Source organism: Cottoperca gobio, chromosome 22, assembly GCF_900634415.1.
Source record: "Cottoperca gobio chromosome 22, fCotGob3.1, whole genome shotgun sequence".
NCBI classification, from domain to species: domain Eukaryota; kingdom Metazoa; phylum Chordata; class Actinopteri; order Perciformes; family Bovichtidae; genus Cottoperca; species Cottoperca gobio.
The window spans coordinates 15,562,774-15,578,234 of NC_041376.1; the positions used below are offsets into that span (position 1 = coordinate 15,562,774).

The 15,461-nt window shown below is 38.3% G+C and overlaps 2 protein-coding genes across 4 annotated transcripts; both read right to left on the bottom strand.

Annotated features, from left to right (window-relative positions):
* Nucleotides 1-595: 595 nt before the first annotated feature.
* Nucleotides 596-3,997, bottom strand: kcnf1b (potassium voltage-gated channel, subfamily F, member 1b). The gene has a single exon (XM_029460754.1). It carries the CDS (start codon nucleotides 3,879-3,881, stop codon nucleotides 2,562-2,564), a length of 1,320 nt encoding a protein of 439 aa, XP_029316614.1. The 5' UTR covers nucleotides 3,882-3,997; the 3' UTR covers nucleotides 596-2,561.
* A 1,495-nt stretch (nucleotides 3,998-5,492) lies between these two features.
* LOC115027405 (V-type proton ATPase subunit C 1-A-like) lies at nucleotides 5,493-15,188 on the bottom strand. Of its 3 annotated transcripts, none has more exons than XM_029460728.1 (13): nucleotides 15,024-15,188; nucleotides 14,578-14,779; nucleotides 13,233-13,300; nucleotides 12,622-12,707; nucleotides 11,409-11,503; nucleotides 10,201-10,292; nucleotides 10,019-10,114; nucleotides 9,863-9,931; nucleotides 8,944-9,036; nucleotides 8,766-8,853; nucleotides 8,396-8,493; nucleotides 8,181-8,310; nucleotides 5,493-6,749 (listed from the first exon to the last, which is right to left on the bottom strand). In XM_029460728.1, exons 2-13 carry the CDS (start codon nucleotides 14,704-14,706, stop codon nucleotides 6,657-6,659), a joined length of 1,137 nt encoding a protein of 378 aa, XP_029316588.1. In that variant the 5' UTR covers nucleotides 14,707-14,779; nucleotides 15,024-15,188; the 3' UTR covers nucleotides 5,493-6,656. The 3 variants fall into 3 exon arrangements, with proteins under 3 accessions (XP_029316588.1, XP_029316587.1, XP_029316586.1); XM_029460727.1 differs by having other exon boundaries at nucleotides 5,493-6,746; nucleotides 11,409-11,557; XM_029460726.1 differs by having other exon boundaries at nucleotides 11,409-11,557.
* Nucleotides 15,189-15,461: the final 273 nt, after the last annotated feature.

The following is a 15,461-nucleotide window of genomic DNA, read 5'->3' on the forward strand; positions in this document are numbered from 1 at the left end:
CGTCGTGGAGGAGTGGAAGAAGATTCCAGAAGCAACCTGTGCAGCTCTGGTGAATTCCATGCCCAGGAGGGTTAAAGCAGTGCTAGATAACAATGGTGGTCACACAAAATATTGACACTTTGGGCACAATTTAGACATGTTCACTATGGGATGTACTCACTTTTGTTGCCAGCTGTTTAGACATTAACAGCTGTGTACTGAGTAATTTTCAAAGGACAATAAATCTATACTGTTATTCAAGCAGCACACTGACTACTTTAAGTTATATCAAAGTTTCAGTAGGATAATGTTATCCCCTGAAAGGATATAACAGAATATTTGCAAAAATCTAAAGGGTGTACTCACTTTTGAGATATACTGTACATACATGCATACATACATACATACATACATACATACATACATACATACATACATACATACATACATACATACATACATACATACATACATAAATGTATTGCAATATATATTGAAATTGAAAAGTTTAAATGATCTCCAGCTCAATTAGCTGCAGTAAAATACTACTTACACATGAAAAGAATAATCAAGTCATATAATATGCATTAGTAAAACACTCACGGGGGCCATATACTCATCGTATATCAATACTTTTACTTTTGATGCTTAAATACATTTTGCTAATAATACTTTTTACTCGTATTTTCAATGCAGGACTTTTACTTCTAATGGAGTATTTCGATATAGCAGTATTACTTATTTTACTTAAAGAATCTGAACACTGTTCAACACAAAACAAAACAAAAACTGTTCAACAAAAAGTACTCAATCTCCTCTATATTGACTTTTAAATGACTCCAACACTCAAACTAACTATCTTTATATAAAAAATATTTGAAAATGTAATTTGTGAAAATTTGGCAAGGTGAACGTTAGTGCACATGTCTTGTGTTCATGTGTTTTAAAACTCATTTGAAGGGAAGCATGCATGCATGAACATTCAGAAGACACACACACACTTTACCTTTGGAGCTGAGCTAAAATATTGAAACATAATATTTATTCACATAGTATCTGGGGGAGGATGGCATGGTCAGCAGCTGTTCAGTAGTCACATGTGGTTAATGTTTCCTGGACTAAAGATTAAGAAATGAGGACAATAAAAAGAAAGAAATCTTCTTGTGTTCCCACCATTTCTTCCTATCTGTAAAACATCCATCAGTGGGGTCTGCGAGACACACAGCACAAAGTAACACAACATATTCCTCTACACAGTAAATATTGTCTGATTAAAGAGATTAACACCCGTTTTCTGGGGGCTGGAATATATGATTTAGTTTAGTCATATTTTAGAGTATCCAATGTTTCCAATAAAGCACTTATTGTTATAGCACTTAAAATGATAGCAGCTATAAATCCACCCACACTGCTCCTATCTAAGTCCCTCTCTGATACATTTGCCACCAAAGCACTGAAACTTAATTATACAACATATCAACTTGATTTGTACTCTCCTCCAAAAAAATAATAATTCTGTAATGTTTTTATCATTACTGTTGGAATGGGTGCCACCTTGTACATGTGTTAGCAGGATACACCTTTAATGAATCTCTATGCACAAGTGTACTTACAGGTTTTTATCATGCACAACTTTTAATTCTATAATAACAACAGCCTTCACGATAGCAAGAGTTATGGGCAAAATAACTGCAGCATGGAATAAGCAGCACGTGGCACAGTCAAAGCAGCAGAAACAACAGACAACATCTTTGTTATGGTGCTATGTACAGAACGCTGCATGGAGCTGACCCAATGTGTGTGCAGGACCATGAAAAGTCTTAATGTCAAGGTCTCTGCATAACACATTGTGTAAGTTAAATTTGACTTTAGATGTTTTAAAATGTGTTTTGGTGCATTAGATTTGGACACGTGGAGTTTTAATTTTCACTACTAAGATTCCTTTTTTTACTTCAGGAAAGAAACAGTTCTTGGAAAAGTCTTTACTGATTCGGGAAAAAACAGTCTTTACTAATGAACTGGTTCCCAAGCTTCATGGAGGGTCGCGAGGCCTCCTTGATTTTAAGGGGTGTAAGACAACTTTTTTTAAATATATACATTTGGCCAATATCTCAGGATTTCATTCATCTTTGTGATGAAAATGTAATTAAATAGTTATTAGTTATAAGTTTGGATTATTATTTAAGATATTAACAGGATAAGGGCACGATAAAGACCTATACACAAACTATATTCACAGAGCCTTCCCTCTTTTCTTTTCTAAAGTACGCATTAAAACACTCACCTTGTAAATAAGTATGTATGATTGTTGAAAAACAGAATAGAGAATTGTATTAAAAGTTCCTAAAAATAAGAGGAAAACTTATCTCTGATGCAACATTCACAGGAAATAATCTGTTCAAAATCCATCCAAATCCCGTGTTGTTCTGCAGTTATTGCATTCACTATTTGGGTTAATTGTAGAGTTTATCAGTTGTTCTGTGCTGTTATTGTTATGCAGTGAATATAATATGAAATATCCATAAAATATGTCACTCAGTCTGGGGTTGTCAGTGATAGAAAAGGAAAAAGATTGGGAACCACTAATTCCTGCTTTTTCTGCGCACGTCCCTCCCAGACTTCAGCTCCATCAGCTCCAACTCGTGCTTTGCCGCAGTCTCCAACACTTTCTGTTTATTGTAGAAGACCACAAAGTTATTTATGATGGGGTGGATGGGCAAGGCGATGGCAATCACCCCGCACAGAAAGCTCACGGCTGCGTTGCACTTGCCGAGCGTGGTTTTGGGGTATATGTCTCCGTAGCCCACCGTGGTCATGGTGATGATGGCCCACCAGAAAGACTGCGGGATGCTCCTGAAAAGCGTCTCTGGGTGGCTTTGCTCCATGGTATAGGCCAGCGCTGAGAACACAAAGATGCCTATGCCCATGTACATGAGGAGCAGCCCCAGCTCTTTTAGACTCGTCTTGAGTGCGTAGGTCAGAGTCTGCAGCCCGGAGGAGTGGCGCGCCAGCTTGAAAATACGCGCGATACGCATGATGCGGAGCGCCTGCACAGCCTGTTGGACATTCGTCAGCTCCATCATGGATGTCGTGCCGAGGTAGGTGAGAGACAGGACCACATAGAAAGGCATGATAGCCAAAAAGTCTATGACATTCATGAAAGAGAGCGCAAAGTGTAACTTGTTCGGAGAGGAGGCAAGACGCAGTAAGTACTCCGCGGTGAACCACACCATGCAGGCGGTGTCGATTGCCTCCAGGATCGGGTGCTCTTTCAGTTTTCCCTCTGCGTCCGTCACCTGGAGCTCCGGGATGGTGCCCACGCACATCACCACCGCGGAGACCAGGACAGAGAGGAAGGATGCGATGGCAATGACGCGCGCCGAAAGGGAGGAACCCGGCTTCTCCATCAGTCTCCACAGGAACCTCTGGCACCGCTGGGTGCGCGTAATGCACTGATCCACTTCCAGATCCTCCAGAATCGCTTTCACTTTGTTCGCAATCTCTGTCAGCTCCTCCTCCTTCTCACTAAGGTAACTTTTACAACATTCATCCAAAACGCTTGCGTCTATTTTCCAGAACTCCATCTCCTTGATGAAACAGATGGGGCAGATGCCGGGTTTGATGTGGATTTCATCAAAGTAGTAGACGTCGATGATGCACTTGAAGGCATCAGGATCTCGGTCAAAGTAAAACTCTTTTCTGTCCGGATCGAAGTCATCACAAAGCGACGAGATAACTTCGTGATCCTGGGTTGAGCAGTTCAACAACTCCGCCAGTCTGCTCTCCGGGTAGCGGTTCAAAACATCCCCGAAAAGCTCCACTCGGACTCCGCCAATGTTGACAGCAATCTCCCCCTCGTCACACGAACCTCTTCTATATTTTGGCTTAGGAACCGTCCACATTTTCTAAACGTTTCACTGAGCAAATACGTGTCCTATAATGTTCAAGTAAAGCTTACTAACCAGAATTGATGTCCATTATTTCGGCGCGTAAATGTTTCCTCTTCAGACTTCATGGAATGTGTGGCACAGCTTGAGCGGCCAGCTTTCCCTAACACTTCCCACCTCTCTCTCCCTCTCGCTCTGTCTCTCTTTCTCTCTCTCTCTCTCACACACACACACACACACACACACACACACACACACACACACACACACACACACACACACACACACACACACACACACGCGCGCATACAAACAAACTAACTGCTTCCCCACAGAGGTTAAAGCTTATTGTCCATCCAAACATCCAAATATTCTTATAACATCAAACATATTAATTGATCAAGTATAATTTATAATAGCAGAAAAAAAATATGGATGCTGCACAGTACAGAGATAGTGCACTCTCTGGTGATCAGGTACAGTATAGCATTCAGTGGTGGGAAGTAACCAGTGATGGAGAAGTACTCAGATCTGTACTTACATAAGTAAAAGTAGTAATACCACAGTGTAGAAATAGTCTGTTACAAGTAAAAGTCGGGCATTCAAAATGTATATTTAAGTAAAAGTACAAAAGTACTACTGTCAAAATGTACTTAAAGTGCAATAGTACTCATTTGGCGCAACAATTATTGAATGATAAATAGATGCATTAATGTGTTCATCACTTTGTTTGTTCCAGCTGGTAAAGGAGGATTTTAAAAAGTGTTTTACTTCATACACTGCTGGGTAGCTTGTGAATTTCACCAAGGGATCAATAAAGTTTTATCTTAACCTACAATAACACATGATAACATATTTGTTGATTATGTGTTGTATTATTAATTTGAATCTTCAAATAAATGTAGTGGAGTAAAAAGTACAATATTTGCATTTTGATTTGAAATGTAGTGGAAAATACTCAAATAAATTACAAGTACCTCAAAATTGTACTTAAGTACAGTACTTGAGTAAATCTACTTAGTTACTGTCCACAACTGAAAGTTACTGTACACTCAAGTGGCACAACTTTGAGTATTTATTTTTCATGTTACTTATAACTACTACTATTACTACTACTACTACTACTACTACTACTACTACTACTACTACTACTACTACTACTACTACTACTACTACTACCATATTATATACTTTTAACTGTATTTGCCAGTTGACGTTACTGGTAAATTTATAGATTAAGGTTTTACATAATCATAATCTTGTGTAGTTGGGGTTTGTCATGTGTCAGATGTATGAGCTGTTAGCAGTTACACTAAAGAGAGATTTCCACTCTAAACTACTCAAATGATTTCATTTAAATAAATGTTTGAGGCTCAAAGAGATAAGGCTCTGTCGTAAAACAGTAAAACAAAGATTAGAGAATATAAATGTGCCGCAAATTTGTGTTTTTCCTTTTTACCTACCTCATTATCTTCGGAGGGGGCCTGTCGCCCAGATTGGGAAACACTGGACTAAATGACGAACTGTATATAAAAGACTAGCTGACTCCACAGATTTAGCATTACACTCCTGTAACATTGTCAAACTCACGATGCACAGTTTTTTATTAGTGGATCAAAATCAATGCAGCAGAACCAGTGACATCCTTCTTTATTCCACACATTCTTCTTCCTCACATTACCCACAATGCAACTCAAGCGAAGACAGTTCGGTCGGACATGTGTTATGCTAGTAGCGCCTAATGCAGCCTCGAGCCTCAAGCAGTGATGAACAGCGAGCTACAGAAGTCTGGTAAACTCACTTCTTTCTAACGCCACACATCCAGATTTGTTTAATTTACAACCTTTAAGTCTTCTGACCCAACCAACGCTGCCTCAAGTGACATCACATGAGGCAATTTATCAGACTTCATGCAGCTCCCTCTCATTTTTTCATTTTACAGTGTGTCTATTTTGATACATTAAATACATTTAGCTGATAATACTTGCGTACTTTTACTTAAAGTTATAATCTTTAAGATTTCAATGAATTGACGAAACCCGTAGTTACTGGTGGTAGCCCGCCACAAACAATGAAAACTACTAAATGGATTATTATATTTACATTGAACAACTATACTGAACAAATCCTGCCCATTAATACTATCAGAAAAGCTTTTATGTATTATAACATTATAGGATGTTGATTGCAGTACTGTTACATTTAATGGAGTATTTTACATTGTGGTTTAAGGAAGTGAGTTCTCCTTGTACCATTGATAGCATTACATTTAAAAACATTCTGATTAAATATGAGTTAAAAGATAAAGTGATATGTACAAAGTCATGATGCATGAGTGATATGTACAAAAATGTACTGGACTGTTGTGTTAAATAATGTGAAGAAAAAAAGAACTCTTTACCGCACTGTGATGGCTTTTATATTTCTAAGATGTGTCCACTTAAAATGCTTGAAGCTGTACACCAACATTAACAATTACAGTGCATTTAAATTGTTCTACAGTCCCTTGTGCAGCACATCACAAAGTGTAGCAGCTGATATTGTAGCGAAGAGGACACCAAATCCATTCACTGTTCACCAGACAAGAGGATTTACACTGCTGTCCAAGTCCAAGACAGTTATCTCTGGCTCATGAGAAATGTTGAAAATCAAGATGTTCAAGGAGGATCACTAGATATGTTTAATTTCAGAGTTGAGGGTCTTAGTGTTCCTGGCTCTGACTGGTCCACTCCGCCACATGAGTGACAGGGCCCTCATTGCTCTGTCATTGTGTGGCTCCTCTGTGTACTGCTAGCTGATCTCCAGCAGATTGGTGTTGATGTGGAAGCAGACGTAGGAGAAGTACTCGTGCTGACAGAGTCCTGGGATGTCACAGCTTACCTGCTTGGCAGAGGGGAGAACACAGGAAACAGTGTGCCACACACACCTTGAACCAAAGCATTCATTGTGTTGCAGGAGTGTTTGTCTGTGCACCATTTAAGTCCAGCTCTTTACCCAAGCAGTTCTATGTTGTTGTTTTTTTAATTACTGAACGAAAAACAACTGATTCGTCCCCTGGAGCCGCCGGACGTTCTCCTCCCCGCGGAGCAGTCCCCCGCCGTTTTCTCGATTTTGCAATTTTGTATTTAGTCCAATAAACAAACTACCAAAGTGTACATGGACCGTAGCGCCTCCGATTAGTGGCACAGTAAACATACAGAAGGCTAACGTAAAGTAAAGGCCGACGCCACACGTGAAGATAAGATAGCAGTGTTACTTTGAGCGGCTCTCAGAGTTTCAGCAGTTTGGTTGAATTTTGCGTATTCTCGGCTACTGTTGGTTAGCCTTTGGGCTACAAACTACAAACCCTTTTATCTCAACTTCACTGTTTCTGAACTACTGTCTTCATAAGGCAGTACAACAGCCCATAATTAAGTTCTCACTGCAGTCTGGCAAGGCCATGGATGAATATGCATGAGACAGATGTCATTCCGAGTCAGCAGATGGTTGACAGCGCTCTCCTTCACCCAGACTTCAATATTAAATCTGACTTGACAAACACTCCTGATTACTTGCTGTTATTGGTGTTGGTGAAACATTTTCAAATTCACCACATTCAGTTTCACTCTGACTAAAATAGATTTCAATAGTTTTTGAGTGTTGCATCTTGATAGTTAAACCAGTCAGTGTGTACCTCCACAGTTGGAAAATAACTAAGTAAATTTACCCAAACACTGTACTCTACAATTTGGAGGTACTTGTACTCCACTAGATTATTTCCATTTTCTGGTACTTTATACTTCTACTCAGAGGGACATATTGTACTTTTTAATCCACTGCAGTTATTTGATCATTGAAATGACTTGTATGTTCAGATAAACAATACAAAATATAATTAACAAATAAGTTATGATGTAATATTGTAGAATAAAATAAGCATTTATTGATTGAGGAAATACACAATCTACCCAACAAATTTTACTTAAAAATAAAGTAGTTCAAATTAAGCTCCACATCTACCAGCTGCAACATTAAAGTGACAAACACATTAATGCATCAATCATTATATCCAATAATATAATATAACATTATTCTGGAACATTCTGCATAATGAGTATTTTTACTTTTGGTGACAATACTTTTGTACTTTTACTAAAGTAAAAATCTGAATGCTTGGCTTTTACTTCATAACAAGATCTGAGTACTTCGTCCACCACTGCCTTTACAACACTGAATGTAAGAAGCAGGCTACATGAAAAAGCTTAAATGTCCAGATGAAATATGAATGTAACAATGACATACTAATAAGCAGTGAAAGTTGATTTGGCTTCTTACATCTGTCTTGCTGGAAGTGGCAGTGGGGTCCAGATGTATGAACAGTGAGGCGAGTTCTTCTCTCAGTCTTTTTGAACGCTTCTTGTCCGTGTGCAGCACAAGAGCCTGATAGTTCACCGGTAATCCGTACCTAGCAGGAGACACAGGAACATTCATCACATGCCATTTTTCATTAATATTAAGAGAAAATGAGAGATCATTGTATCAGCACTGACCTGAGGACTGATTCCACAAACACCCTCAATGCTTTCAAGTGAATCCAGGCAACAAACACCTCACTGAAATTCACCTTCAGCCAACGCACAAAGATTCCCTATGGAGAAGAAGCATGCACACATATAGAAAACTTCAAAATACACACGAATCAAAACTAGAATTACTGCCTCGCACTTGTGCACATCTGCTAACCAGTCAAGATTCAGTTTACAAACCCCCCAAAAAAGCCCATAAACTTCATCATTTTATCCTATTAGACATTTGTTTGAAATGGTCATAATATGCAAATGAATTCTTGAGTTCTGACCAAAAACGTGTGCACTGGGCACGGCTGTCATAAAACTCTATAGGGTATGATGTTAGACTCACATATTGTTCCTTTTTGTGAACACTACATTGCTTCATCTCCTGCTGCTTCTTCGCTTCCAGATCAAAGCTGTACTCGCGCACGGTGAACCTGTGTGGATCATAGACTACACTATGGTAAGTGACACAGACAACACAGCTTTGACTTGATGGGGTATTTTCTCCAATCCATCCTGCTTACTTGCTTTCCTGGGCTTTGGCTTTGAATTCACACACAGCTCTTTTAAAGAGTGTAACCGAGAACATGGCTCCCTCTCCATCCTCGCACAGCTTCCTGAAGGTCACACAAAATAATGACAGAAAATTAGAGTGACTGGGTGATATTCATGTATTGTAAAACTGCATATTGATGAAAGCCCAGATATTCAGTAAGAGATAATAAACCTTTTTCAAGACATATTGACATGTCACAGTATGAAACACACAGGTGTAAAAATTCAATTGAATGGCTGAGTTCCATTTCACTGTTTCACTGCTGTTAGAGTATAAGCATCAATGAATAGTTTCAGTGTCTTACATGTTTTTAAGAGACTTTTCTAGTATGACACACAAATAGTGAATCTGTTTTTTATTAGCATAGTAAAGTTCAAACGTAACTTAGTGAATACTGACACAAAATATAAGAAATCAGCTGCTGTACCCAATCACACCAGCATCAACTTTCAAAAAGCCATATTAGCCATATTTCCCTTTAGTTATTCTTACACTCACTGGCACTGGCACCAGTATTTCCTTCCAATGGGAACGTGAGATGAACAGACAGGAGTTGATCTGTTCTGGAGGGTGAATATAGCTCTTTAGGTTTTGGTTTGCTTTGGTTGTCAGTCTACAAAGAACTTTATTTTTCTTGTAAGGTTTGCTACTCAAGTTGTGGCATGATGTCTCAAAGCATTCAAATATTAAAATGTTCAATTGAATACATTTCTTCCTGTGAAAAAAAGAAACATTTCCTTCCCTGCAACTGATCTACTACACGGACTCTTACTTTCTGTCCGTAATGGAACACCTGTGGTTACCTAACCTGACCTTTTGAATGCTGAGAGCAGGAAATCGGGGCTTTGCTGGTGCACACAAGCTAAGAGTGCATAAAGACAGCTCACCTGCTGGACCGCGGAACCACAAACTCTGACCAAGATTCATAGGTCCTCTCCCACTGCAAGTAGCTCCCTCTGTGACCACAAACATATTTACACATAAAGAAAATTACATGTATTATACCATGAAATAAAGGTAGAATAACCTTTAGTGTCACCGACCGGACCACCACTACCAGCAGAGTGGTGAGGTACTCCGACGTCACCAGGTCTTCCTTCCTCACTACGTCGCTCAGACAGCGAGTTTGCAAAGTCTGACTGGAAACACCGACATTCCAGTTCAACATTCGATAGATAATATAATGGTGTATTTTTTAACCTAATATGTTACTGATGTCACTCACTCTAGTTTGCGCTCGAGGCTTTGAAGGCTCGTCTTCACATTGCTGTACGCCGCAGCTCGAGATTTTAATTCCGTCTCCATCTGGGAAACTTCCTGACACACATGCAAGTATTAACAGGACATGTAAACATCAGGGGTACATGTGATAATAACTCATGTATCAACTCCCTTTCTGGTGCTTGCATGCTGATACAAAGATATAATGCAAAAAAGTACTTTATTCCGAATTGAATGTGGATTTGTCAAAACCCCTTGGGATGTAATATTTGTCTATGTTGATGTTGCAAAGGAAGCTAGTGTGAAGCAAGAACGTTTTGTAAATATATTATTATATCTATTAATATATGCAAGTAAATGAACTCTGAATGAAAGTGGTGTAGTTTAAGCTAACCATATATTTTTAAGCAAAATAACATTACTCAAATTCACAATTTGTTAAACTAGCTAAACTAGTTTATTTTTAATTGTACAATTACACAATTTATTTGGCTGTCAACATAGTCAAGCAACTGAAAAAAGCCAGCACCCCTTTGAGAGATCCAATGACATGTGAAGGACTTTATTTAAATGCCTCTTGTAACTAACCCATTTCACTCAGAAATGCGTTACACTGCTGAAGCTAAAGACGCTCTAATTTCCATTTCACAGTGACTTTCACTGTCTCTTTTGTGTCTCGCAACTTTGTCAAAGTGTCATAATGAATTGCCTTTAAAAGAATAATTCACAAAATGACCATTTGTGTATTAAGTACTCATCCTGTGTTACCTTGAATGTATGAAGAAAACTTGCCTCTACTGCGAATGAAGAATCCAAAAACTGAGAAAAGCATTGATGAACTGAAGAAAATGGGGGCCGCGTTTAATGTTGCTTCAAAACATTTGTCTACAAACTCTCACACAAATCATGAAGTATAATCCAAGTCTCATTTATCCAGCCACATGCTCACTACTTCCAAAACACCTGCCTTTTCACTTAAATCTCACTATATGGACCCCATTTAGTTCAATTCATCAAGAATTGTTTCCGTTTTTTAATTCTTTATTCACCGTGGAGGCATGCGAGAAAAACAAAGTTTTCTTCATGGGGAGTAATTGATATTCAAATGATCAACTTGTGGGTGAAGTATTCCTTTAAGGTGATTATGTCTGTAACAAATATCACATGCCACTTATTATTATTATAATCATCCTCAGTTTCATTAGTTGGTACCTTGTTGATGACGTCTGCCAGGCTGGAGAGAGACAGAGCTGTGGGATACTTGGCTTTGTCCCACTGAAACTTGGTCATGTAGCTCATCAGGTCCACTGAGAAACACACACAACAAGTCATAACCTCACCAGACACCAACAATGGCACATCTGTAAACACACAACAACAGCACACAGTGGAATAAGGAAACACAGGGGCAAAGGCAGCGTAAAAAAGCACACTTTGTATCACACAGCACTGCACTCCAGCTCAAAGAGCAAACTGCCAGCAGATAAAATACCCCTCAGGGACTTGAGGTAAGCTTTCAGGGGTGACACGGCAGCTGTCTGAGTCATGCCGTGGTCTGATGGGGGAAAGTGATCAGAGACACTGGTTAGCCTGGTTTGTGTTGGGCAGCTAATGATCTGTCCTACTGCCTCTATGTAGGAGGCTGATACAAGGTAAAGGCCTTGTTTCCACACAGTTTTGTTTCCTGTATAGTAGGCCTACTATACGGAGTACGCCCCCTAGTGTTCAACACAAGGTTCACAGAGATCGGAGTTCAGTTGATTTGTGTTTTTCACCGTCCAATCTTATGGAATATGCACCTGGAGCATTACCAAGACATAAACAGGACCAATAATGCAATATATGCAAATAAATGACTGTAAATTAATGTAAAGTTGAACTCTCCCACTTTTATTTTATTTCGATTTAGGTTGTGTCGCCTATGCTAAACATATATTTTATCAAAATAACATTACTCAGATTCACAGTGTGTTCAATTAGCTGAACACATAATTTGACGATCAACATAGTCAAGAAACTGAATAAAATGAAATTCCACATGAAGTTAGCATTTTATGCTTCGAAATCTGCTGCAAATTCCGCACCGGAATTTTTTTTTCCCGAAAACACATTGGAGATCACGTTCCCATTGGAATGAATGAACTTCCATGCATAAACAGAACTATGTGGAAACAAGGCAAAAGGGATCTCTGAATGTGTGTGTTGGTGTGGATGATTGTGTGTATACATGCATATGGAGCTTGGTTTAAGTAGCTCTTAGTCTCACTTGCAGTGTGCATGTAACCCACAGGCTTCCACTTACTTAATGAGTTCTTTAACTATGTAATTAACACCCTCGGCATGTTTCAGCGTGTGTGTGTGTGTGTGTGTGTGTGTGTGTGTGTGTGTGTGTGTGTGTGTGTGTGTGTGTTTGTGTGTGACTCACCTCCATTGGCTAAAGCGTTTTCCAGCACTTTGTCACCAGACTGCTCCATCACCTCCTTCATACACTGATGGGTTTTTTTAATAACACTGACCAGGAAATAGAAAAAGATATCATTATTACAGACTTTGTTAATTCATTCAGTTACATTTTTATGTATTGGCTACTTTCCTGGAAATCACTTTTCTCCCAATTCTAGCACTGAGACCCACAATGTTCTATTAATGTCCCACAAGAGTTTTATTTATCCAAGTAAAGACCTCTACTTGAAGAGAGATTCAAAAAACAATGGCTCATACTGAATAAAAACAAGTCTGGGCTAAATTACGAGACAAAATCTGTCTGGTTTGATCTCCCTAGGCCACATTTTTATGTCCCAAATTGGCCATCCAGTGTGACAGCTCTTATACACCAACATTGAATTTAGAATCAGGAGGGAAAACTAACCAATCAATTAATCATGGTGCAAACCGCACACAAGCTCACAGTTACAAGTCTTAATTAAGGACAAAGCTGCGCATTAAGCTACAAACGTGGAATGATCGTTGAGACAAAGAGGTTTTGTGTACATAAACATATTCAGTTTGGCTCATCACGCTTGGACTTTTTTTTACCTTTCAGTTAGTGTGTCGAGTTTGGAGAGATCATCTGACACACTGAGCAGACTGTCCAGTATTCCCACCTGGGGTCACAGCATAGACAGCAGAGTCAGTGTTACTGTGGCTGACACAGTTCTGCATGCATAATGACTTGTGAATGCACTGGCTTTTAAGGAAAGACACCCCAGGCAAAAACATCGTTTTTCATGCAATGGTCTATTTTGAGATTTTGGGCTATTTTGCTTCCATAACATGTCTACATTCAGACTAGTGGAAAGATTTTATTTTACTAAACTTTGTCTATTTTTGTCTGTAGATTTCTCCTAAATTCACCAAAGGTTAGCATTAGATAATGCATAATTTGCATATTTAAACATAACATTTCAGAAAACTTGTAATTGTCTTAATGTAAATAATCAGCTGGGGAAGTTTCATGGTTATATCTATTTGTTATTTTGACTTTATTCACCTGTAGTGTCTTGCAAAATATATGGAATTTTACATTACATATCTTTAAAGGTCGTTTTTTAATTAAAAGCAAGTAATAATTTCTCATACTCTGAGCCTGAAATCTCCACGTCAGACATACACCAAACTTTCCAGTTTCATTCCTTTCTATATTCTGAAGGTTGTTACTGAGGGGTTTGTTGATGTCATTCATAGCCAGATTTATATCGAATTGTATAACTTGAGAGTATTTTTTGGATTTATGGAGTGATACAAAGAGATATCCACAATTCTCTCTTTAAAAAACTTTGACTCTAATTAGCACAACCTGGCTTTATGTAATGTTCAGATTTATTTTCTGGAAATGTATGCATATTAGGACATATTTAAAAAGATAATGCCTCATTTGAATATTTAAATATAAAATAAAATATATATTTTAACACAGAACATACTTGCCTTAATGTTAGTAATCAACTGGGCAAGTTTCATGGCGATTCAACCTTGAGAGGTGTACATATAATTTTCAATATGCCACACTTTTTAGGTTGGAACTCTTGGCAGAAAATAAAAACTGCTGTTAAAATATAACTCCTGGCAGCCAAGGTGAACGTGGATCACGTTCAGTGAAATGGGTCAGATGGAAATTTTGCCTCAAACTGTAGAAAGCAACCTGAGCCTCTATCCCTTCACCAGAGAAGGACACCAAACACCGTCATCCTCCTCACCACACTCTACTGTACTGGGATAAACACAGAACTAACATACAACTTGTCTTGCTCTTTTTTTTTTTTTATTCTGTTCTCACAAGAAATACCCTTCCATATCTGGTACTTATGTATATATTTGATTGGTATACTTTACTTAGCACTCCCTCAGGCTCTTCGTTAGGACAGACGACAGACAGCCTCACCTTGAGATCTGGAATGGAGAACTTGCAGCAGGAGGCCAGGTTGGTTTTGGCAATGGTGCGCTTGAGTTTCTCTACATTGGTTAAACTGGTCTTGTCCAGAGGGACCGAAATCAACCATAAGTCTGTCATGACTCCCAGTGCATCACATAGAGACCTCCAGTCAAAATCTTCCCCACAAGAACAGGCTTTGGCACCAAATACACTGTGACCCAGAGCAAACACACATGCAGTTAGATTAAATCCATCATAGAAAGCATTTATAGGCTTTCATGGTAAACTGACTTTGTAATTGATTTAGTTGATATTATTCTATTTCTTTTTTATAGATTCCATTAAGTCATTGGCTATCCTAGGTTAATATTTAAATTTTTGCTTGGTTATTATGGCTACTTGAAGTCAAATAAAATAAACTACAAAATAAAAAGAAATAAAGCAGTGATTCTTACCGTCAGGTTATCTTCATGACCGTGCTGTGTTCCACTGTGAGTGTTGGAAAGTCTGAGCAGCAGCTCCACCTGAGACTGACTGACAGCCAGCCCACTGTTACATCACTCCAGGTGATTTGAGTGCACGTTAACAACATTTTTGACTTTCAATTTGCATGTTCCTCAAAGAAAAAAAAGAAAAGAAAAAAAAGAAGATATATACCTATATAGCTTATACATTTTTGGAAGGTGCTGTTTTAGTTTTTGTCAAATATTTTTTTACCACATAGGCTATGCATTTATTTATGGAAAAAAGTAAAAATAAAAACTTAATTTGAGGTACAATATAGGCCTTAATATTTATATATATATATATATATATATATATATATATATATTTACATGTAGTACACAGGTAAATATATAAATATTAGCTTAAGTTATCTTTTTTCCGTATTT